The sequence below is a fragment of the Pseudophryne corroboree genome, chromosome 4 (assembly GCF_028390025.1).
Source record: "Pseudophryne corroboree isolate aPseCor3 chromosome 4, aPseCor3.hap2, whole genome shotgun sequence".
Lineage (NCBI taxonomy): Eukaryota > Metazoa > Chordata > Amphibia > Anura > Myobatrachidae > Pseudophryne > Pseudophryne corroboree.
The window spans coordinates 499,398,554-499,423,062 of NC_086447.1; the positions used below are offsets into that span (position 1 = coordinate 499,398,554).

The window sequence follows — 24,509 nt, forward strand, 5'->3', positions numbered from 1 at the left end:
CTTGTAGGACAGTCCTGTCCGCCAGCAGAATTGGCAAGCCTGATTTGAAAAATCGGTGAGGAGGGAGATTTTGAAATTCCAACCTGTACCCCTGGGACACAATATCTGTCACCCAGGGATCCAGGCCGGACGATACCCAGATGTGACTGAACTGTCTGAGCCTCGCTCCCACTGGCCCCACCTTGAGGCCGCGCGGTCCACCATCATGCGGAGGCGTTCGTGTACTGGAAGCAGGCTTAGTTTCCTGGGAACCAGTCCGTAGCAGGCTTCTTGGATTTAGCTCGACCTCCCCTAAAGAAGGTATTGGACGGTTTGACCTTTCTAGGCTTGTTAGACCGAAAAGGCCGTGATGCTGATGAAGAGAAGGTTTTCTTCAGAGCAGGTGCAGCTGAGGGAAGAAACGGAGACTTACCTGCTGTAGCTGTGGATATCAGCACATCCAAAGCTTCCCCAAAGAGAGCCTGACCTGTGTAGGGTAGAGACTCCACACTCTTCCAGGTTTCCGCGTCCGCCAACCACTGGCGCAGTCCCCGACGAGCTGAAACAGACAAGGAAGAGATCCCCGCAGCCATGGAACCCATGACTTTCATGGATTCTACCATAAAACCTGCTGAATCGTGAATGTTACGCAAAAACAATTCAACATCACCCTTATCCACTGTATCCAAATCCTCAAGTAAGGAGCCTGACCATTTTACTACAGCTTTTGCAATCCATGCACTAGCAATAGTGGGACGTATTATGGTCCCCGAAGCGGTGTACATTGATTTAATACATTTTTCGATCAGCCGGCTCCTTTAAGGCGGTAGATCCCGGAACAGGTAAAACCACCTTTTTGGAGAGTCTGGACACAGATGCGTCAACAATTGGCGGGCTTTCCCATTTTTTCCTATCCTACTCAGAGAAAGGACCCTTTTAGGGATTTGGAATTTTTTCTCAGGGTTTTCCCATGCTTTCTCGAAAAGAGCATTTAATTCCTTTGACGCAGGAAAAGTTAGCGAGGCTTTCTTATTTTCAGTGAAAAAAGCCTCCTCAACCTGCTCAGGTGTTGTATAATTAATATTCAATACATCCCTGATAGCCTCCATCATCAATTGCACCCCCTTTGCAAGAAAGGCAGACACCCGCAACACATCCCCAGTACCGTCTGTGGTATCAGAATCGGTATCCGTGTCATCTTGCATGACATGAACAAGCGCACATTTGTGGGGGTATATAGCGGAATGTCCGGAGGTACCAGAATCAGGCCATACTGCCATAGAGATCTGTAATACCTGGGTTGCGGATTGATTACTTGCAACCCTATCTGAAATCTGAGAAATCCAAGATTTGATAGAGGAAAACCACTCAGGTTCCCTTGCTAGAATCTGTGCTAAACCAGTGCTATCCTGATTACATGGAATGGGATCATCCAGAGAGGACATATCCTTCACAGCATATGAGGCAGTGTCCCTGGACATATCTAAAGGAGACCACAAAACAACCCCCCCCCCCCCCCCCACACACACACAGGGGAGGGCAGACAGAGTTTCACCCCCAAGAATGGCAAGAGAAACACAGAGATTGGAGCCAATCCACACACAGCGCTTTCCAGGTATAGGGAGACCCCTTGTCAGCGCTGACTGTGCACCTTAATAGGATACACAGTTGTATTGCAGCCTCCCCCGCCCCATTCTACAACCCCCTGGTACCGTAAGAGATAGCTGGAGTTGCTGTGGAGGGACCTTCTTTCTCCTGATCAGCGCTGTGCAGGCAGGAAAATGGCGCTGAACGCTGCTGGGTCTGCTCTGAGGAAAAGCTCCACCCCCAAAATGGCGCTGTCTTCCCGCTCTTCATCTGATTATACTGGCCGGAGGATTGATGCTGGCTGAGATCCTGGGACCCCGACAGGCTTTGTGACCAGTGTAGGGTGTAAGCACTGGCCCAGGGCGCCCCTCAACGCGCCGCACTATGTGCCGCTGAGCCATCCCGGAGCGCTCCTACCCTGCTTCACACCGGCCCCCCGCTTGCAAGGCGGGGAGCGATCTATCCACTCTGGAGCACAGTGTCCGGTCAGCGGAGTAAGTGGCCCAGACCACGCAGGGCGGACACTACTCCCCCCCCCTTAGTCCCACGCTGCAGGGAGGCTATTGCCAGCAGCCTCCCTGTAAAATAAAAAACTCTAAAATAACATTTTTCTAGAAAAGCTCTGGAGAGCTCCCCTAGCTGTGACCGGCTCCTCCGGGCACGTTTTCTAAACTGAGTCTGGTAGGAGGGTCATAGAGGGAGGAGCCAGTCCACACTCTCAAACTCTAAAAGTGCCAATGGCTCTTGGTGGACCAGTCTATACCCCATGGTACTGATGTGGACCCCAGCATCCATAAGGACGTAAGAGAAATATGGTATCGTATCTGTGAAGACCTACAAAACATCATTTTTTATTACATGGATTATACAAACACAGAGTAGTTTATCTAGGTCATGGGTCTTCAACCTGTGGCCCTCCAACTGCTGTGAAACTACACATCCCAGCATGCCCTGCCACAGTTATGCTAAAACTGAGGCAGGGCATGCTGGGATGTGTAGTTCCACAGCAGCTGGAGGGCCACAGGTTGAAGACCCATGAATTAGGCGATCACAGGTTACAGTCTGAAGCAAATAATGACAAGCAGCAACCTTATAAGCTAGGGTAAGGGAACCAGTAATCATCAAATTCAGTGGTTAATTGAAACAAGCAAGCTTATGTTGCTTAAGGAGCAAACATAGAAGGACAGCATAAAAAAGGGTTTGCAGAAATCAGAATACCGACCCCGGCATCGCAACTGGTCTTAATCTCGACAGGGGCGCCGCACGAAAGGAACCTTAATCCTAACCCTCCCCTCACGCAGCCTAACCCACCTCGACACGCTTATGTTTGGGATCCCAATGGTCGGGATTCTGGTGCCAGCATTCTGTCAGGTGTCGGGATTCCGGCACCAGCATGCTAACTACATCCCCCCACACTGATATATTGCATGCATAATAATGTACCAGACTGATAACAAATGTACAGTACTGAATAAACCATAGTCCTGGGAATGCAGCATACTGTAACATGATGATGATCCAGTCTATATGTGGCACCTTAATGCACTGTACATGTGATAAGGGACCACAGTACTAACTGGCCAATGTCTAAAACTCAATGAGAACTGCATTAGAACTAAGCTGATGTGCTGTGCACTCTTGCTGCGACCGGGAGGGTATTTTCACTCCCCCGCTTCGGCATCCGAGTTGTTAATACATCTTGGGCAGCTGCTTCCTGCTTCGTCTCGGTAAAGAAACGAAGTAGGAAGCATTATACCCGCACAATAAGTGCAGGTATAATACATTCACCCCTATGTTCCTTATTGGATACAGTCTCTGTACTGATAACCAGTGGTCCTTACTGTATGAGTTACTTTACTATTAGTGCAAATCTACGGTGTATAGTGCTAGAAAAACCTGTGAGTACACCACTCTACGAAAGTACAAAAATCTTTTGCTCTTCTTCACAAAATAGCACTAATATGCCTTAGCCTATAAATGAAACAATAGTCCAATAACACAATTTCTTGCATATATTTAAAATACATATACTTTAAATTTTATTTTCATTTAAAAAAAAACAAAGCTTTGTATGCTAGGTGCACTGACAAAGCATTAGCAGCCAAATCAGGAATACAAAACAAACCAAATTTAATTTTATAAACAGAACATTTCCCCAAGTCATACACAATAATATGGTTAGCTCCAAAAAGTCTATCTATCAAAAGCTGTGTCTCCTAGAAAGTTATTTGATACCAACAGCAGAATGCATTCAGTCTGTATTTACAGTGGTTTGGCTTGTTTCATTTCTTTACGTACTATTATTGTTATTCAGGTTTTCCCAACAACGTGCAAAAGTCCCTTGTTCTAAAACTGTGTCACACAACTTACATCTCTGCATCTGTTTGCTGTATTCTGACATGTTGTCTGGTCTTATCGATCGAAGAAATTTAATGTATTCATCACTGTGGTACTTGGTCATCTCTTCAGCTGTTGCCTTATGAGGGCGCTAAGGGAAAAGAAGGGCAGGAAATATAAAAAAAATATTGATATATATATACAGGTTGAGTATCCCATATCCAAATATTCCGAAATACGGAATATTCTGAAATACGGATTTTTTTGAGCGAGAGCGAAATAGTGAAACCTTTGTTTTCTGATGGCTCAATGTACACAAACTTTGTTTAATACACAAAGCTATTAAAAATATTGTATTAAATGACCTTCAGGCTGTGTATAAGGTGTATATGAAACATAAATGAATTGTGTTAATGTACACACACTTTGTTTAATGCACAAAGTTATTAAAAATATTGGCTAAAATGACCTTCAGGCTGTGTGTATAAGGTGTATATGAAACATAAATGCATTCTGTGCTTAGATTTAGGTCCCATCGCCATGATATCTCATTATGTTATGCAATTATTCCAAAATACGGAAAAATCCGATATCCAAAATACTTTCGGTCCCAAGCATTTTGGATAAGGGAGACTCAACCTGTATATTATATATTATATATACAGGTTGAGTATCCCATATCCAAATATTCCGAAATACGGAATATTCCGAAATACAGACTTTTTTGAGTGAGAGTGAGATAGTGAAACCTTTGTTTTCTGATGGCTCAATGTACACAAACTTTGTTTAATACACAAAGTTATTAAAAATATTGTATTAAATGATTTTCAGGCTGTGTGTATAAGGTGTATATGAAACATAAATGAATTGTGTGACTGTAGACACACTTTGTTTAATGCACAAAGTTATAAAAAATATTAGCTAAAATGACCTTCAGGCTGTGTGTATAAGGTGTATATGTAACATAAATGCATTCTGTGCTTAGATTTAGGTCCCATCACCATGATATCTCATTATGGTATGCAATTATTCCAAAATACGGAAAAATCCCATATCCAAAATACTTCTGGTCCCAAGCATTTTGGATAAGGGATACTCAACCTGTATATATATATATATATATATATATATATATATATATATATATATATATATATATATATATATATATATATAAAATATATATATATAAAATATATATATATATAATATATATAAAAATAAGAATTTACTTACCGATAATTCTATTTCTCGGAGTCCGTAGTGGATGCTGGGGTTCCTGAAAGGACCATGGGGAATAGCGGCTCCGCAGGAGACAGGGCACAAAAAGTAAAGCTTTTAACCATGTGGTGTGTACTGGCTCCTCCCCCTATGACCCTCCTCCAAGCCTCAGTTAGGTACTGTGCCCGGACGAGCGTACACAATAAGGAAGGATCTTGAATCCCGGGTAAGACTCATACCAGCCACACCAATCACACCGTACAACTTGTGATTTAAAACCCAGTTAACAGTATGATAACAGAGGAGCCTCTGAAAGATGGCTTCCTACAACAATAACCCGATGAAGGCAACAATAACTATGTACAATTATTGCAGATAATCCGCACTTGGGATGGGCGCCCAGCATCCACTACGGACTCCGAGAAATAGAATTATCGGTAAGTAAATTCTTATTTTCTCTATCGTCCTAGTGGATGCTGGGGTTCCTGAAAGGACCATGGGGATTATACCAAAGCTCCCAAACGGGCGGGAGAGTGCGGATGACTCTGCAACACCGAATGAGAGAACTCCAGGTCCTCTTTTGCCAGGGTATCAAATTTGTAGAATTTTACAAACGTGTTCTCCCCCGACCACGTAGCTGCTCGGCAGAGTTGTAATGCCGAGACCCCTCGGGCAGCCGCCCAAGATGAGCCCACCTTCCTTGTGGAATGGGCCTTAACAGATTTAGGCTGTGGCAGGCCTGCCACAGAATGTGCAAGTTGAATTGTGCTACAAATCCAACGAGCAATCGACTGCTTAGAAGCAGGAGCACCCAGCTTGTTGGGTGCATACAGTATAAACAGCGAGTCAGATTTTCTGACTCCAGCCGTCCTTGAAATGTATATTTTTAAAGCTCTAACAACGTCCAACAACTTGGAGTCCTCCAAGTCGCTTGTAGCCGCAGGCACTACAATAGGCTGGTTCAGGTGAAACGCTGATACCACCTTAGGGAGAAAATGCGGACGCGTCCGCAGTTCTGCCCTATCCGAATGGAAAATTAGATATGGGTTTTTGTAAGATAAAGCCGCCAGTTCTGACACTCTCCTGGCTGAAGCCAGGGCTAGTAGCATGGACACTTTCCATGTGAGATATTTCAAATTCACCTTTTTTAGTGGTTCAAACCAATGGGATTTGAGGAAATCTAAAACTACGTTTAGATCCCACGGTGCCACCGGAGGCACTACAGGGGGCTGTATACGCAGTACACCCTTAACAAAAGTCTGGACCTCAGGAACTGAGGCCAATTCTTTTTGGAAGAATATTGACAGGGCCGAAATTTGAACCTTAATAGATCCCAACTTGAGACCCATAGACAATCCTGATTGCAGGAAATGCAGGAATCGACCCAGTTGAAATTCCTCCGTCGGAGCACTCCGATCCTCGCACCACGCAACATATTTTCGCCAAATGCGGTGATAATGTTTCGCGGTTACTTCCTTCCTTGCTTTAATCAAAGTAGGAATGACTTCTTCCGGAATGCCTTTTCCCTTTAGGATCCGGCGTTCAACCGCCATGCCGTCAAACGCAGCCGCGGTAAGTCTTGAAACAGACAGGGACCTTGCTGAAGCAGGTCCCTTCTCAGAGGTAGAGGCCACGGATCGTCCGTGATCATCTCTTGAAGTTCCGGGTACCAAGTCCTTCTTGGCCAATCCGGAGCCACTAGTATCGTTCTTACTCCTCTTTTCCTTATAATTCTCAATACCTTTGGTATGAGAGGCAGAGGAGGAAACACATACACCGACTGGTACACCCAAGGCGTTACCAGCGCGTCCACAGCTATTGCCTGCGGGTCTCTTGACCTGGCGCAATACCTGTCCAGTTTTTTGTTGAGGCGAGACGCCATCATGTCCACCATTGGTCTTTCCCAACGGGTTACAAGCATGTGGAAAACTTCTGGATGAAGTCCCCACTCTCCCGGGTGAAGGTCGTGTCTGCTGAGGAAGTCTGCTTCCCAGTTGTCCACTCCCGGGATGAACACTGCTGACAGTGCCATCGCATGATTCTCCGCCCAGCGAAGAATCCTCGCAGCTTCTGCCATTGCACTCCTGCTTCTTGTACCGCCCTGTCTGTTTACATGGGCGACTGCCGTGATGTTGTCCGACTGGATCAACACCGGTTTTCCTAGAAGCAGAGGTTCTGCCTGACTTAGAGCATTGTAGATTGCTCTTAGTTCCAGAATGTTTATGTGAAGAGACATCTCCAGGCTCGACCACACGCCCTGGAAGTTCCTTCCTTGTGTGACTGCTCCCCAGCCTCTCAGGCTGGCGTCCGTGGTCACCAGGATCCAATCCTGTATGCCGAATCTGCGGCCCTCCAATAGATGAGCGCTCTGCAACCACCACAGAAGAGATACCCTTGTCCTTGGAGACAGGGTTATCCGCCGGTGCATCTGAAGATGCGACCCTGACCATTTGTCGAGCAGATCCCTCTGGAAAATTCTTGCGTGGAATCTGCCGAATGGAATTGCTTCGTAAGAAGCCACCATTTTTCCCAGGACTCTTGTGCATTGATGTACAGACACCTTTCCTGGCTTTAGGAGGTTCCTGACAAGTTTGGATAACTCCTTGCCTTTTTCCTCCGGGAGAAATACCTTTTTCTGAACCGTGTCCAGAATCATCCCTAGGAACAGCAGACGTGTTGTCGGAATTAACTGGGATTTTGGAATATTCAAAATCCACCCGTGCTGTTTTAGCACTTCTTGAGACAGTGCTACTCCCATCTCTAGCTGTTCTCTTGACCTTGCCCTTATCAGGAGATCGTCCAAGTATGGGATAATTAACACGCCTTTTCTTCGAAGAAGAATCATCATCTCGGCCATTACTTTGGTAAAGACCCGAGGTGCCGTGGACAATCCAAACGGCAGCGTCTGAAACTGATAGTGACAGTTTTGTACGACGAACCTGAGGTACCCCTGGTGTGAGGGGTAAATTGGGACGTGGAGATACGCATCCTTGATGTCCAAGGATACCATAAAGTCCCCTTCTTCCAGGTTCGCTATCACCGCTCTGAGTGACTCCATCTTGAACTTGAACTTTTTTATGTACAGGTTCAGGGATTTCAGATTTAGAATAGGTCTTACCGAGCCGTCCGGCTTCGGTACCACAAATAGAGTGGAATAATACCCCTTTCCCTGTTGTAAAAGGGGTACTTTGACTATCACCTGCTGAGAGTACAGCTTGTGAATGGCTTCCAAGACCGTCACCCTGTCGGAGGGGGACGTTGGTAAAGCAGACTTCAGGAAACGGCGAGGTGGAGACGTCTCTAGTTCTAACCTGTACCCCTGAGATATTATCTGCAGGATCCAGGGATCTACCTGCGAGTGAGCCCACTGCGCGCTGAAATTCTTGAGACGACCCCCCACCGCCCCCGAGTCCGCTTGAGAAGCCCCAGCGTCATGCTGAGGCTTTTGTAGAAGCGGGGGAGGGCTTCTGTTCCTGGGAAGGAGCTGCCTGTTGCTGTCTCTTCCCCTTTCCTCTGCCTCGTGGCAGATATGAATATCCCTTTGCTCTCTTGTTTTTAAAGGAACGAAAGGGCTGCGGTTGAAAAGTCGGTGTCTTTTTCTGTTGGGGAGTGACTTGAGGTAAAAAGGTGGATTTCCCGGCTGTAGCCGTGGCCACCAAATCCGATAGACCGACTCCAAATAACTCCTCCCCTTTATACGGCAAAACTTCCATATGCCGTTTTGAGTCCGCATCGCCTGACCACTGTCGCGTCCATAAACTTCTTCTGGCCGAAATGGACATAGCACTTACCCGTGATGCCAGCGTGCAGATATCCCTCTGTGCATCACGCATATAAAGAAATGCATCCTTTATTTGCTCCAAAGACAGTAAAACATTGTCCCTATCCAGGGTATCAATATTTTCAATCAGGGACTCTGACCAAGCTACTCCAGCACTGCACATCCAGGCTGTCGCTATAGCTGGTCGTAGTATAACACCTGTATGTGTGTATATACTTTTTTGGATATTTTCCATCCTCCTATCTGCTGGATCTTTAAGTGCGGCCGTCTCAGGAGAGGGTAACGCCACTTGTTTTGATAAGCGTGTGAGCGCCTTGTCCACCCTAGGAGGTGTTTCCCAGCGCGCCCTAACCTCTGGCGGGAAAGGGTATAAAGCCAATAACTTCTTTGAAATTAGCATTTTTTTATCGGGGGCAACCCACGCTTCATCACACACCTCATTTAATTCTTCTGATTCAGGAAAAACTATAGGTAGTTTTTTCACACCCCACATAATACCCTGTTTAGTGGTACCTGTAGTATCAGCTATATGTAACGCCTCCTTCATTGCCAAAATCATATAACGTGTGGCCCTACTGGAAAATACGGTTGATTCGTCACCGTCACCACTGGAATCAGTGCCTGTGTCTGGGTCTGTGTCGACCGACTGAGGCAAAGGGCGTTTTACAGCCCCTGACGGTGTTTGAGGCGCCTGGACAGGCACTAATTGATTGTCCGGCCGTCTCATGTCGTCAAACGACTGCTTTAGCGTGTTGACACTATCCCGTAATTCCATAAATAAAGGCATCCATTCTGGTGTCGACCCCCTAGGAGGTGACATCCCCATATTTGGCAATTGCTCCGCCTCCACACCAATATCGTCCTCATACATGTCGACACACGCGTACCGACACACAGCAGACACACAGGGAATGCTCTAAACGAAGACAGGACCCCACTAGCCCTTTGGGGAGACAGAGGGAGAGTCTGCCAGCACACACCAAAAGCGCTATATATGACAGGGATAGCCTTATAATAAGTGCTCCCTATATAGCTGCTTTAAATATATATAATGCCACAATTTTGCCCCCCCTCTCTTGTTTTACCCTGTTTCTGTAGTGCAGTGCAGGGGAGAGACTGGGAGCCTTCCTGACCAGCGGAGCTGTGAGAGGAAAATGGCGCCGTGTGCTGAGGAGATAGGCCCCGCCCCTTTTTCGGCGGGCTCGTCTCCCGCTCTTCAATGGATTCAGGCAGGGGTTAAATATCTCCATATAGCCCCCGGAGGCTATATGTGAGGTATTTTATGCCTAAAAAAGGTTTCTCATTGCTGCCCAGGGCGCCCCCCCCCCCAGCGCCCTGCACCCTCAGTGACTGCCGTGTGAAGTTTGCTGGGAGCAATGGCGCACAGCTGCAGTGCTGTGCGCTACCTTAAGAAGACTGAGGAGTCTTCTGCCGCCGATTCTGGACCATCTTCTGTCTTCAGCATCTGCAAGGGGGCCGGCGGCGCGGCTCCGGTGACCCATCCAGGCTGTACCTGTGATCGTCCCTCTGGAGCTTGATGTCCAGTAGCCAAGAAGCCAATCCATCCTGCACGCAGGTGAGTTGACTCCTTCTCCCCTAAGTCCCTCGCTGCAGTGATCCTGTTGCCAGCAGGAATCACTGTAAAATAAAAAACCTAGCTAAACTTTTTCTAAGCAGCTCTTTAGGAGAGCCACCTAGATTGCACCCTTCTCGGCCGGGCACAAAAACCTAACTGAGGCTTGGAGGAGGGTCATAGGGGGAGGAGCCAGTACACACCACATGGTTAAAAGCTTTACTTTTTGTGCCCTGTCTCCTGCGGAGCCGCTATTCCCCATGGTCCTTTCAGGAACCCCAGCATCCACTAGGACGATAGAGAAATAGGATTTTAATACCTACCGGTAAATCCTTTTCTCTTAGTCCGTAGAGGATGCTGGGAATGCTTCAAGAACCATGGGGTATAGACGGGATCCGCAGGAGACATGGGCACACTATAAGACTTTGAATGGGTGTGAACTGGCTCCTCCATCTATGCCCCTCCCCCAGACTCCAGTTATAGGAACTGTGCCCAGGGAGACGGACATTTCGAGGAAAATGATTTATTTAATTATTTTAAACTAAGGTGAGATACAGACCAGCTCACACCTCAAACACGCCGTACAACATGGCATTCAACAACAACGCATGCAACAGCATGACCAACAACAGTCCCAGACTGATGGAACTCAACGCAACATGAGCGTAACTATAACCAAACTGCAGATACAGCCCGCACTGAGACGGGCGCCCAGCATCCTCTACAGACTAAGAGAAAAGGATTTACCGGTAGGTAATAAAAACGAGTTTTATGGTAAGAACTTACCCTTGTTAAAACTCTTTCTGCAAGGTACACTGGGCTCCACAAGTCTGGACAATGGGGTGTAGAGTAGGATCTTGATCAGAGGCACCAACAGGCTCAAAGCTTTGACTGTTCCCAGAATGCACAGCGCCGCCTCCTATATCACCCCGCCTCCCAGCACAGGAGCTCAGTTTAGTTAACCAGCCCAATGCAGTAGCAGGAAAAGAGACGACAACGGTTAGTAGCCACATACACCACACTCTCACGACAAGAGAAGTGTCAGCGGCTAATGCCATATCAACCCAAAGAAGCTAAGTGCGTCAGGGGTGGGTGCCTTGTGGAGCCCAGTGTACCTTGCAGAAAGAGTTTTAACAAAGGTAAGTTCTTACCAAAAAACTCGTTTTCTGCTGCGGGGTACACTGGGCTCCACAAGTCTGGACAATGGGGATGTCCTAAAGCAGTTCCTTATGGGAGGGGACGCACTGTAGCGGGCACAAGAACCCGGCGTCCAAAGGAAGCATCCTGGGAAGCGGCAGTATCGAAGGCATAGAACCTTATGAACGTGTTCCCGGAGGACCACGTAGCCGCCTTGCACAACTGATCAAGGGTCGCACCACGTTGGGACGCCCAACAAGGTCCAACAGACCGAGTAGAATGGGCTGTAATGTGAACAGGAGCTGACAGACCAGCCTTCACATAAGCATGCGCAATCACCATTCTAATCCACCTGGCCAGGGTCTGCTTGTGAGCAGGCCAGCCATGTTTGTGAAATCCAAACAAAACAAAGAGAATCATACTTTCGAATAGAAGCAGTTCTCTTCACATAGATACGGAGAGCCCGTACCACATCCAAAGACCGCTCTTTGGGAGACAAATCAGGAGAGACAAAAGCTGGAACCACAATCTCCTGATTAAGGTGGAATGAAGAAACCACCTTAGGTAAATATCCGGGACGAGTCCGAAGAACCGCCCGGTCACGGTGAAAAATCAGATATGGGGAACTACAAGACAAGGCACCCAAATCCGACACTCTTCTAGCAGAGGCAATAGCCAGCAAGACCACCACCTTAAGGGAAAGCCACTTAAGGTCAGCTGAACCAAGAGGTTCAAATGGAGGCTCCTGCAACGCCTCCAAAACCACAGACAAGTCCCAAGCAGCCACAGGTGGGACATAGGGAGGTTGGATACACAACACACCCTGAGTGAAAGTATGAACATCAGGTAAAGCCGCAATTTTTCTCTGAAACCACACCGACAAGGCAGAAATATGAACCTTGAGGGAGGCCAGACGCAGGCCTAAATCTAGGCCCTGCTGTAGAAAAGCCAATAGTTTGGCTGTACTAAACCTGGAAGCGTCATAATGGTTAGATGCACACCAAACAAAGTAGGAATGCCAGACCCGATGGTAAATCCGAGCAGAGGCCGGGTTTCCGGGCCCACAACATAGTTTTAATGACCTCTTCAGAAAAACCCTTAGCTCTTAAGACGGAAGCTTCAAGAGCCACGCCGTCAAAGACAGCCGGGCTAGGTCCTGGTAGACACAGGGGCCCTGAACGAGGAGGTCTGGGCGTTGTGGAAGTAGAATTGGACGCTCTGACGACAGGCCCTGTAGGTCTGAGAACCAGTGCCGTCTGGGCCACGCCGAAGCTATGAGAAACAGATTTCGTTTTTCTTGCTTGAACTTCCGAGTGACACCGGAGGGAACACGTACGGCAGCCGAAACCTCCACGGCACCGCCAGCGCATCCACGAATGCTGCTTGAGGATCCCTTGTCCTTGCTCCGAAGACCGGAACCTTGTGATTGTGTCGAGACGTCATCAGATCCACATATGGAAGACCCCACCTTTCCACGAGGAGTTAAAACACTTCTGGATGGAGGCCCCACTCGCCGGCATGCACGTCCTGACGACTGAGAAAGTTCGCTTCCCAATTCAGGACTCCCGGAATGAATATTGCCGATATTGCCGGTAGATGGCATTCTGCCCAACGTAGAATCTGTGAGGCTTCCTTCATTGCCAAAAGGCTTCGAGTGCCGCCTTGATGATTTATGTAAGCCACTGTGGTGGCGTTGTCCGACTGCACTTGAACAGGACGGTTCTGAATCAAATGCTGGGCTAGGTTCAACGCATTGAAGACCGCCCGCAATTCCAGAACGTTGATCGAGAGGAGAGATTCCTCCTTGGTCCATCGACCCTGCAAGGAGTGCTGCTCCACCACCGCGCCCCAACCTCTTAGACTGGCATCTGTCGTCAACAGGACCCAGTTGGATATCCAGAAGGGACGGCCTCTGCACAATTGTCGGTCCTGGAGCCACCAGAGCAGCGACAGACTGACCTCCGGAGTCAAAGAGATAATGAAACCTGATCCGGTGAGGCAGGCCGTCCCACTTGGCTAGAATCAGCTTCTGGAGGGGGAGAGAATGGAATTGAGCATACTCCACCATGTCGCATGCTGATACCATGAGGCCCAGCACCTGCATTGCCGAATGTATCGACACTTGCGGACGAGAAAGGAAGCAACGAATCCTGTCCTGAAGTTTCAGGACTTTCTCCTGAGACAAGAACAACCTCTGGTTGTGAGTGTCCAACAGCGCTCCCAGATGCACCATGCTCTGAGCAGGTACCAGGGAGGATTTCTTCCAGTTGATGAGCCACCCATGGGCTTGTAGAAACCGGACCGTCATATCCAGATGACGCAGGAGAAGATCTGGGGAATTTGCCAGGATAAACAAGTCGTCCAGATACGGCAGTATCCTGACCCCTTGATGGTGGAGTACCACCGTCAACACCGCCATAACTTTGGTGAAGACTCGCAGAGCCGTTGTTAAACCACAAGGTAACGCCCGAAACTGGTAATGGAGGTTGCCAATAGCGTACCTCAGGTATTGTTGATGTGACACTGCTATAGGAATATGCAGGTAAGCATCCTGTATGTCCAGGGAGACCGTGTAGTCCCCAGGTTCCAAGGCCAGAACTATAGAGCGAAGAGTTTCCATACGGAACTTGGAAACCTTCACAAACTTGATCAGTGCCTTGAGGTTGAGAATGGGCCGGGAGGACCCATTCGGTTTCGGGACTAGAAACAGCGGAGAATAGTACCCCCGGCCCCTCTGAGCAAGAGGCACCTGTACTACGACTCCTGTATCCAGGAGGGTCTGTACCACCGAATGCAGAGTCTTTGCCTTTGTCTGGTCCGACGGGACGTCTGTCTGGCAAAATCGATGAGGGGTTTTTGAAGGCTATAGCGTAACCTCGAGTGACGACTTCCCGTACCCAGGCATCTGAAGTGGTCTTCAACCATTCCTGGGTATACCCTAGAAGCCGGCCCCCCACCCCGGGATCCCCCAAGGGGAGGCCCGCCCCGTCATGTGGCAGGCTGATCGGTCTTGGCTGCTGGCTGACGGGCAGCCCAGGCTCTTTTGGGCTTCGGCTTACCAGGTTTGGAAGTGCGGGCCTGCTTATGGTACGCCTGACCTTTTGCTTTACCTGAAGGACGAAAGGGGCGAAAGGACATGCCTTTGGCCTTCGACACAGAAGGAGCTGTATTAGGCAGACAGGTAGTTTTGGCAGTAGCCAAGTCAGCCACTATCTTATTTAAGTCCTCCCCAAACAGAATATCCCCCTTGAAAGGGAGTACCTCCAGGGTTTTTCTAGAGTCCAGATCCACAGACCAGGATCTCAGCCACAATATCCTGTGAGCCAGGACTGACGTAGTAGAGGCCTTGGCTGCTAGGATACCGGCATCAGAAGCCGCCTCTTTAATATAGCGAGAAGCTGTGACAATATATGACAAGCATTGTCTAGCATGGTCAGAGGAGATTTCAGCTTCTAACTCCAAGGCCCATGCTTCAATAGCCTCTGCCGCCCAAGTATCTGCAATAGTGGGCCTTTGTGCAGCACCCGTGCGGGTGTAAATCGCTTTTAGACAACCCTCTACACGTTTATCCGTAGGCTCTTTTAGAGACATGACGGTAGTGACAGGTAGAGCTGAGGAAACCACCATCCTAGCAACATGTGAGTCTACTGGAGGAGGCGTTTCCCAATTCTTAGACAGCTCTGGCTTGAGGGGATAGCGAGCCAGCATCTTCTTTTGAGGCACAAACTTCGTACCCCGGCTTTGCCAGGGATCCTGACGTATATCCACTAGGTAGTCAGAGTGAGGTAAAACTTGCTTAACCACCTTCTGACGCTTGAACCTATCTGATATCTTAGGAGGGACGGATGGCTCGGGATCATCCGTAATCTGCAGAATTAACTTAATAGCCTCCAAAAGATCAGGAACATCCACATGTGAACTACCCTCCCCATCAGCCGTATCTGAGTCAGAACCTGTGGGGTCAGTGTATGTGCTGTCTTCAACAGACGAGGTGTCAGTGACAGCAGTGGATTGTGAGGAGACGAGCACTCGCTTAGAGGACCTCTTGGACTTAGGCGAGCGATGGTCAGACATTTTAGTAGTCAGGGACTGGTTCAACTTCTTTAATTGAGCAGATAAATCGTCCGCCCACGGCGGGTTAGCTGCAGGGACCACATACGGTTGTACCGGCATTGGGGGTCCCATAGGGGGTGTTAGTTTATGAACTAGCGTATGCAGAAGCGTGGAAAAAGCGGCCCACGGAGGGTCAGTATGTGCCTCCGTTGCCACAGTCCCACTGGGGGGCAAGGAACCCCCAGAACCAGAGCCCACAGCTGCTACATTCTCCCCATATGTGCCTGTGGCTTCAGCAACACCAGCAGTGTGTTCCGCCCCAGAACTGTTACCCTCAAAAGCAGACATGATATAACTTGCAGTATGAGGTAACACAGTACAATTATTAGCAGCACTATATCCCTAAACCCAACCCCTGCGTAGTGTAGTCAGCACCAGCAGAGATAAAGGAGAGATATGGTGACTAAATCACAGAGAAAAATACGTAATACAGTATATCTTTGTGAAAATCCTATATTAAATAACACCTGACGCACCAAGCACCCTCAGGTTATAGAATATAGGGATAGCAAGTTGAGTGAAAGACACGAGATGGACACCACTCAGCTATCAATGCACACACAAATAGTCACAGTTTGTACAATGCAGAGGTTATTACAGACAATAATACTGCACTGGACTAGCTTACACAGCTATATAGTCAATAGATATAACACTACACAGTAAGAAACTGGATGTATATCACAGGGTAATTGTACTATAAACCCCTGACTAAATGCACTATTTCTTACTAACACTGACTAAACAGGCAGGTAGAATACTTAAGTGTCATGTAAAGGCACAGCGCTGACAACCAGGCGGCTTTACACAGGAGGATTTGCCCAAGCAGTCCCAGGAACAGTGAGCTGAGGAGTAATGGCGCCGCAGACACTGACAGGGAGTGAGGAAAAGACAGAGATGCAGCTCCAGGGCGGGAACACTTGCTGGAAATGGCGCCCTGGGGCTGGGGGATGGGCTTCAGGTCTAAGCCTTATCCCCCTTGCTGGCAAAACCACCGGGTACTGTGGGCGATATTAAAATCGTTTTTAAGAGAAAACCTGACCTGCGCCCATGCCCTGGTGATCTAGTGGGATCGCCTGTATCCACAGTGTCCACCGCCAGCGCGCGCGGCCCGCCTCCCACGGACAGCGAGCGGGACCCACTTACTACCTCCCGAAGCGCGGCCATGCGATCCTGGAGAGCCCCAGCCGTGTGTGTCTAACATGAAGAAAACCGGAGCCTCCGCTGTAGGTACCCGGCAACCAGGGCTCGGGAGTGTGCAGCGCCGCTGGGGAGAGCTGGAGCTGCAGCAGAGAATGTCACAAGACATTTACCACCGCTGCTGCCCTTGAAGTCTTCACTTTTTACCTCATAAAAAGCTTTTCTTAGGGCTGCTTGGAGCAGCCCCTCTGTTAAGTGCCTGCTTACTGCAGCACCAACTGACAAACTGAGCTCCTGTGCTGGGAGGCGGGGTGATATAGGAGGCGGTGCTGTGCATTCTGGGAACAGTCAAAGCTTTGAGCCTGTTGGTGCCTCGGATCAAGATCCTACTCTACAGCCCATTGTCCAGACTTGTGGAGCCCAGTGTACCCCGCAGCAGAAATCCTATTTTCTCATACGTCCTAGAGGATGCTGGAGATGCTTCAAGAACCATGGGGTTTATACCAAAGCTCTAGAACGGGCGGGAGAGTACGGATGACTCTGCAGCACCGATTGTCCAAACAAGAGGTCCTCCTCAGCCAGGGTATCAAACTTGTAAAACTTCGCAAAGGTGTTTGAACCCGACCAAGTAGCAGCTCAGCAAAGTTGTAACGCCGAGAATCCCCTGGCAGCCGCCCAGGATGAGCCCACCTTTCTGGTAGAATGGGCTTTCACAGACTTCGGTAACGGCAATCCTGCCGTAGAATGAGCCTGCTGAATCGTATCACAAATCCAGCGCGCAACAGTCTGCTTAGAAGCAGGAGCCCCAATCTTGTTGGGAGCCCACAGGACAAACAAAGCCACTGTTTCCCTTATCTGCGCCGTTCTGGCGACATAGATCTTCAAAGCTCTGACCACATCGAGAGACTGACTCCGCCAAGACGTCAGTAGCCACTGGCACCACAACTGGCTGGTTAACATGAAATGATGGAACCACTTTTGGCAGAAATTGCTGACGAGTTCTCAACTCCGCTCTATCAGCATGGAAAATCAAATAGGGGCTTTTGTGAGACAAAGCCGCCAACTCAGACACTCGCCTTGCAGACGCCAAGGCCAACAACATGACCACTTTCCAAGTAAGTAATTTTGACTCAACCTTGTGCAAAGGTTCAAACCAATGTGATTGCAAGAAATGCAACACCACATTAAGGTCCCATGGTGCCACTTGGGGCACAAAGGGAGGTTGGATGTGCAGCACGCCTTTTACGAAGGTCTGAACTTCTGGAAGGGAGGCCAATTATTTTTGAAAAAAGATAGACAAGGCCGAAATCTGTACTTTAATAGAGCCTAACTTTAGGCCCGCATCCACACCTGCTTGTAGGAAATGGAGCAAATGCCCCAGGTGAAATTCTTCCGTAGGAGCCTTCTTGGATTCACACCAGGACACATATTTTCGAAAGACTTCACTGGGAATACCCTTTCGGGCTAGGATTTGGCGTTCAACCGCCACGCCGTCAAACGCAGCCGCGGTAAATCCTGATACACGCACGGCCCCTGTTGTAACAGGTCCTCCTGAGCAACTCCTGAAGATCTGGATACCAGGCCCTTTTTGGCCAATCCGGAACAATGAGGATCGCCTGATCCCTTGTTGTTCTTATAATTTTTATCACCTTTGGAATGAGTGGAAGTGGAGGGAACACATAGACCGACTGAAACACCCACGGTGTCACCAGGGCGTCCACCGCTATCGCTTGAGGGACCCTTGACCTGGAACAATATCTCTGAAGTTTCTTGTTGAGGCGGGACGCCATCATGTCCACTTGAGGAACTCCCCAACGACTTGTCACTTCTGCAAAGACCTCTTGATGAAAACCCCACTCTCCTGGATGGAGATCGTGTCTGCTGAGGAAGTCTGCTTCTCAGTTGTCTACTCCTGGAATGAAGACCGCTGACAGAGCGCTGGCATGTCTTTCCGCCCAGCAAAGAATCTTTGTGGCCTCGGCCATCGCCGCTCTGCTCTTTGTACCGCCTTGGCGGTTTATGTACGCCACTGCAGTCACGTTGTCTGACTGAATCAAGACCGGCAGACCCCGAAGAAGATGTTCTGCTTGCAGTATGTCGTTGTACATGGCTCTTAATTCCAGAATGTTTATGTGTAGACAAGCTTCCTGGCCTGATCACTTTCCCTGAAAATTTCTTCCCTGTGTGACTGCTCCCCAGCCTCGGAGGCTTGCATCTGTGGTCACCAGGATCCAATCCTGAATCCCGAACCTGCGTCCCTCCAGAAGGTGAGAACTGTGCAGCCAACACAGAAGGGAAATTCTGGTCCTGGGAGATAGAATTATTTTCCAGTGCATGTCCAGGTGAGACCCGGACCACTGGTCCAGCAGGTTCCACTGAAACACCCTGGCATGCAACCTGCCATACAGAATGGCCTCGTAGGCCGCCACCATCTTCCCCAGCAACTGAGTGCAGTGCAGAACTAACAACTTTGCCGGTTTCAGAATTTTTTTTACCATGTTCTGTATTGCCAGAGCTTTTTCCACTGGAAGAAAAACTCTCTGCAATTCTGTATCCAGAATCATACCCAGGAACGACAGCCGTGTCGTCGGATCCAACTGTGATTTTGGCAAATTTAGGAGCCAACCGTATTGTTGCAGAATCGTTCGTGAAATGGCAACATTCTTCAACAATTGCTCCTTGGACCTCACCTTTATCAGGAGATCGTCCAAGTACAGGATAATTGTGATACCCTGCTTGCGCAGGAGAACCATCATTTCCGCCATTACTTTGGTGAAAATCCTCGGAGCCGTGGACAGACCAAACGGTAACGTCTGAAATTGGTAATGACAATCCTGCACAGCAAATCTCAGGTAAGCCTGATGTGGAGGATATATGGGGACATGTAAGTAGGCATCTTACTTTGGTGAAAATCCTCGGAGCCGTGGACAGACCAAACGGCAACGTCTGAAATTGGTAATGACAATCCTGCACAGCAAATCTCAGGTAAGCCTGATGTGGAGGATATATGGGGACATGTAAGTAGGCATCTTTTATGTTGACCGCCACCATAAAATCCCCCTCCTCCAGACTGGAGATCACTGCTTGTAGAGACTCCATCTTGTACTTGAATCTTTTCAGAAATAAATTGAGGGATTTTAGGTTTAGAATCGGTCTGAGCCATCCGGCTTCGGGACCACAAACAGGCTCGAATAAAAACCTTCCCCCTGTTGAGACGGGGGTACCGTGACAATCACTTGATTTTGACACAACTTTAGTATCGCAGCGCTTACTATCTCTCTTTCTGGAAGAGAAGCTGGCAAGGCCGATTTGAAAAATCGGTGAGGGGGCACGTCTAGAAACTCTAACTTGTACCCCTGGGTTACAATGTCTACTATCCAGGTCCGAGTGTACCCTGACGTGGCTGAAGAGCTTGAGACGTGCCCCCACTGATGCGGACTCCCGCAGAGGATCCCCAGCGTCATGCGGTGGATTTGGTAGAAGCCGGAGAGGACTTCTGCTCCTGGGAACTTGCCACAGCCTGTGACCTTTTCCCCGACCTCTCCCCCTTGCAGCAAGGAAGGAGGACCCACGTCCTTTTTTGAATCTATTGGGCCGAAAGGACTGCATCTGATAGTGAGGCGATTTCTTCTGCTGCGCAGGGACATAAGGTAAAAAGGAAGACTTACCCGCGGTAGCCGTAGACACCAGGTCAGTGAGGCAGTCGCCAAACAAAACCCTACCGTTAAACAGTAGAGCCTCCATCGCCTTCTTAGAGTCAGCATCAGCATTCCATTGATGTAACCACAACGCTCTCCTTGCAGAGACCGCCATGGCATTGGCCCTTGAACCCAAAAGGCCAATATCCCTTACAGCTTCTTTTAAATATGCTGCAGCGTCCCTGATGTGACCCAGAGTCAAAAGTACACTATCCCTGTCTAGGGAATCTACCTCAGATGACAAGTTATCTGGTATCCGGACTCCAGGTAGACAACAAAAAGGTCAACACACCTTAGGTCGACGCAAATTGGTTGACACACATTAGGTCGACATGGACAAAAGGTCGACAGGAACAAGGTCGACATGAGTTTTTCAAAAAAAAATTTCTTTTTTGGAACCTTTTCATACTTAACGATCCACGTGGACTACGATTGGAACGGTAATCTGTGCCGAGCGAAGGCACCATGCCCGAAGCATGGCGAGCGAAGCGAGCCATGCGAGGGGACGCGGTGCACTAATTGGGGTTCCCGGTCAATCTACGAAGAAAACTACACCAAAAAAACATAAAAAACTCATGTCTACCTTTTTCCATGTCGACCTTGTTCCTGTCGACCTTTTGTCCATGTCGACCTAAGGTGTGTCGACATAAGGTGTGTCGACATAAGGTGTGTCGACCTGGAGTCCCAGACCCAGTTATCTGCCCACTTTTCAATAGCGCTACTCACCCATGCCGCAGCAACGGCAGGCGTGAGTAGCGACCCTGTAGTGACATAAATGGATTTTAGTATATTTTCCTGCTTACGATCCGCAGGATCCTTTAGGGCTGCCGTGTCAGGGGACGGAAGCGCCACCTTTTTGGATAGACACGATAAAGCTTTGTCTACCGTGGGGATTGACTCCCACCTTTCCCTGTCCCCAGAGGGGAACGGATATGCCACTGGAATTCTTTTGGGAACATGTATCTTTTTGTCAGGATTTTCCCAAGCCTTTTCAAAAAGTGCATTCAGTTCATGAGAGGGAGGAAACGTTACGTCAGGTTTCTTTCTTTTAAACATACAGACCCTTATATCAGGGACAGCAGGGTCCTCAGTAATATGTAGTACGTCCTTTATCGCCACAATCATGTACCGAATACTCTTGGCCAGTTTTGGATGTAATCTGGCATCACTATAGTCGACACTGGAATCAGAGTCCGTGTCGGTATCTGTATCTACTATTTGGGCAAATGCACGTTTCTGCGACCCCGAAGGGGTCTGGGTCTGTGACAAAGCATCTTCCATGGATTTTCTCCATGTTTGGTTCTTAAACACAGATTTATCAAATCTCTTAGTCAATTGTCACATTTACATTTAAAACACTCAACATATTCACCCAATCATCCGTCAGCGGTGCAGACACAGCCACTCTCACAGTATTTTCAGTCCCCCCTCCAGCCTCCCCCTGGGAAGAGGAGCATTCCGCCTCAGACACAATGAATCCTGCAAGAGGAACACAGAGAGATCTGCCAGCCCACACCCAGCGCCTATCCCGGTACCGAGGCCAGTAAGGTGACTGCCCAGCCCTGTTAACGCTTTTAATATAATCAATCAGCACCAAATTGCCTGTGGGCCCCCCCCCCCAGGTCTCCCTGAAAATAACAAAACTAAATAAAGTATTTTTCTGAGAAACTCAGGAGAGCTCCTCAGTGTGCATCCAATCTCACTGGGCACAGAATCTAACTGGAATATGGGGGAGGGGCATAGAGGGAGGAGCCAGTTCACACCCATTCAAAGTCTTATAGTGTGCCCAGGTCTCCTGCGGATCCCGTCTATACCCCATGGTTCTTAAAGCATCCCCAGCATCCTCTAGGACGTATGAGAAAACACACTTCACTAAAAGCAGTAAAAGATATAAATAAAAAATAAGAATTTACTTACCGATAATTCTATTTCTCGGAGTCCGTAGTGGATGCTGGGGTTCCTGAAAGGACCATGGGGAATAGCGGCTCCGCAGGAGACAGGGCACAAAAAGTAAAGCTTTAGGATCAGGTGGTGTGCACTGGCTCCTCCCCCTATGACCCTCCTCCAAGCCTCAGTTAGGATATTGTGCCCGGACGAGTGTACACAATAAGGAAGGATTTTGAATCCCGGGTAAGACTCATACCAGCCACACCAATCACACTGTACAACCTGTGATCTGAACCCAGTTAACAGTATGATAACAGCGGAGCCTCTGAAAAGATGGCTCACAACAATAATAACCCGATTTTTGTAACTATGTACAAGTATTGCAGATAATCCGCACTTGGGATGGGCGCCCAGCATCCACTACGGACTCCGAGAAATAGAATTATCGGTAAGTAAATTCTTATTTTCTCTATCGTCCTAGTGGATGCTGGGGTTCCTGAAAGGACCATGGGGATTATACCAAAGCTCCCAAACGGGCGGGAGAGTGCGGATGACTCTGCAGCACCGAATGAGAGAACTCCAGGTCCTCCTTAGCCAGGGTATCAAATTTGTAGGATTTTACAAACGTGTTTGCCCCTGACTAAATAGCCGCTCGGCAAAGTTGTAAAGCCGAGACCCCTCGGGCAGCCGCCCAAGATGAGCCCACCTTCCTTGTGGAATGGGCATTTACATATTTTGGCTGTGGCAGGCCTGCCACAAAATGTGCAAGCTGAATTGTATTACACATCCAACTAGCAATAGTCTGCTTAGAAGCAAGAGCACCCAGTTTGTTGGGTGCATACAGGATAACAGCAAGTCAGTTTTCCTGACTCCAGCCGTCCTGGAACCTATATTTTCAGGGCCCTGACAACATCTAGCAACTTGGAGTCCTCCAAGTCCCTAGTAGGTGCAAGGCACCACAATAAGCTGGTTCAGGTGAAACACTGACACCACCTTAGGGAGAGAACTGGGGACGAGTCCGCAGCTCTGCCCTGTCCAAATGGACAAACAGATATGGGCTTTTTTGAGAAAAAAAAAACCCACCAATTTGACACTCGCCTGGTCCAGGCCAGGTCCAAGAGCATGATCACTTTTCATGTGAGATGCTTCAAATCCACAGATTTGACTGGTTTTAAAACCAATGTGATTTGAGGAATCCCAGAACTACGTTGAGATCCCACAGTGCCACTGGAGGCACAGAAGGGGGTTGTATATACAATACTCCCTTGACAAACTTCTGGACTTCAGGAACTGAAGCCAATTCTTTCTGGAAGAAAAATCGACAGGGCCGAAATTTGAACCTTAATGGACCCCAATTTGAGGCCCATAGACACTCCTGTTTGCAGGAAATGCAGGAATCGACCGAGATGAAATTTCTTCGTGGGGCCTTTCTGGCCTCGCACCACGCAACATATTTTTTCCACATGTGGTGATAATGTTGTGCGGTCACTTCCTTTCTGGCTTTGACCAGGGTAGGAATGACCTCTTCCGGAATGCCTTTTTCCCTTAGGATCCGGCGTTCCACCGCCATGCCGTCAAACGCAGCTGCGGTAAGTCTTGGAACAGACATGGTACTTGCTGAAACAAGTCCCTTCTTAGCGGCAGAGGCCATAAGTCCTCTGTGAGCATCTCTTGAAGTTCCGGGTACCAAGTCCTTCTTGGCCAATCCGGAGCCATGAGTATAGTTCTTACTCCTCTACGTCTTATAATTCTCAGTACCTTAGGTATGATAAGCAGAGGATGGAACACATACACCGACTGGTACACCCACGGTGTTACCAGAACGTCCACAGCTATTGCCTGAGGGTCTCTTAACCTGGCGCAATACCTGTCCCGTTTTTTGTTCAGACGGGACGCCATCATGTCCACCTTTGGTATTTCCCAACGGTTTACAATCATGTGGAAAACTTCCCGATGAAGTTTCCACTCTGCCGGGTGGAGGTCGTGCCTGCTGAGGAAGTCTGCTTCCCAGTTTCCATTCCCGGAATGAAACACTGCTGACAGTGCTATCACATGA

At 48.6% G+C, this 24,509-nt stretch overlaps 1 protein-coding gene across 2 annotated transcripts in view; it reads right to left on the minus strand.

The window, feature by feature from the left end:
- Window positions 1-24,509, minus strand: part of HDAC2 (histone deacetylase 2) — a 201,894-nt gene that overhangs the window by 85,424 nt on the left and 91,961 nt on the right. For both annotated transcript variants that reach the window (XM_063917161.1, XM_063917160.1), the window contains exon 3: window positions 3,937-4,054. In XM_063917161.1, coding sequence (XP_063773231.1) covers window positions 3,937-4,054 — 118 coding nt within the window. The remainder of the gene's footprint in view (window positions 1-3,936; window positions 4,055-24,509) is intronic.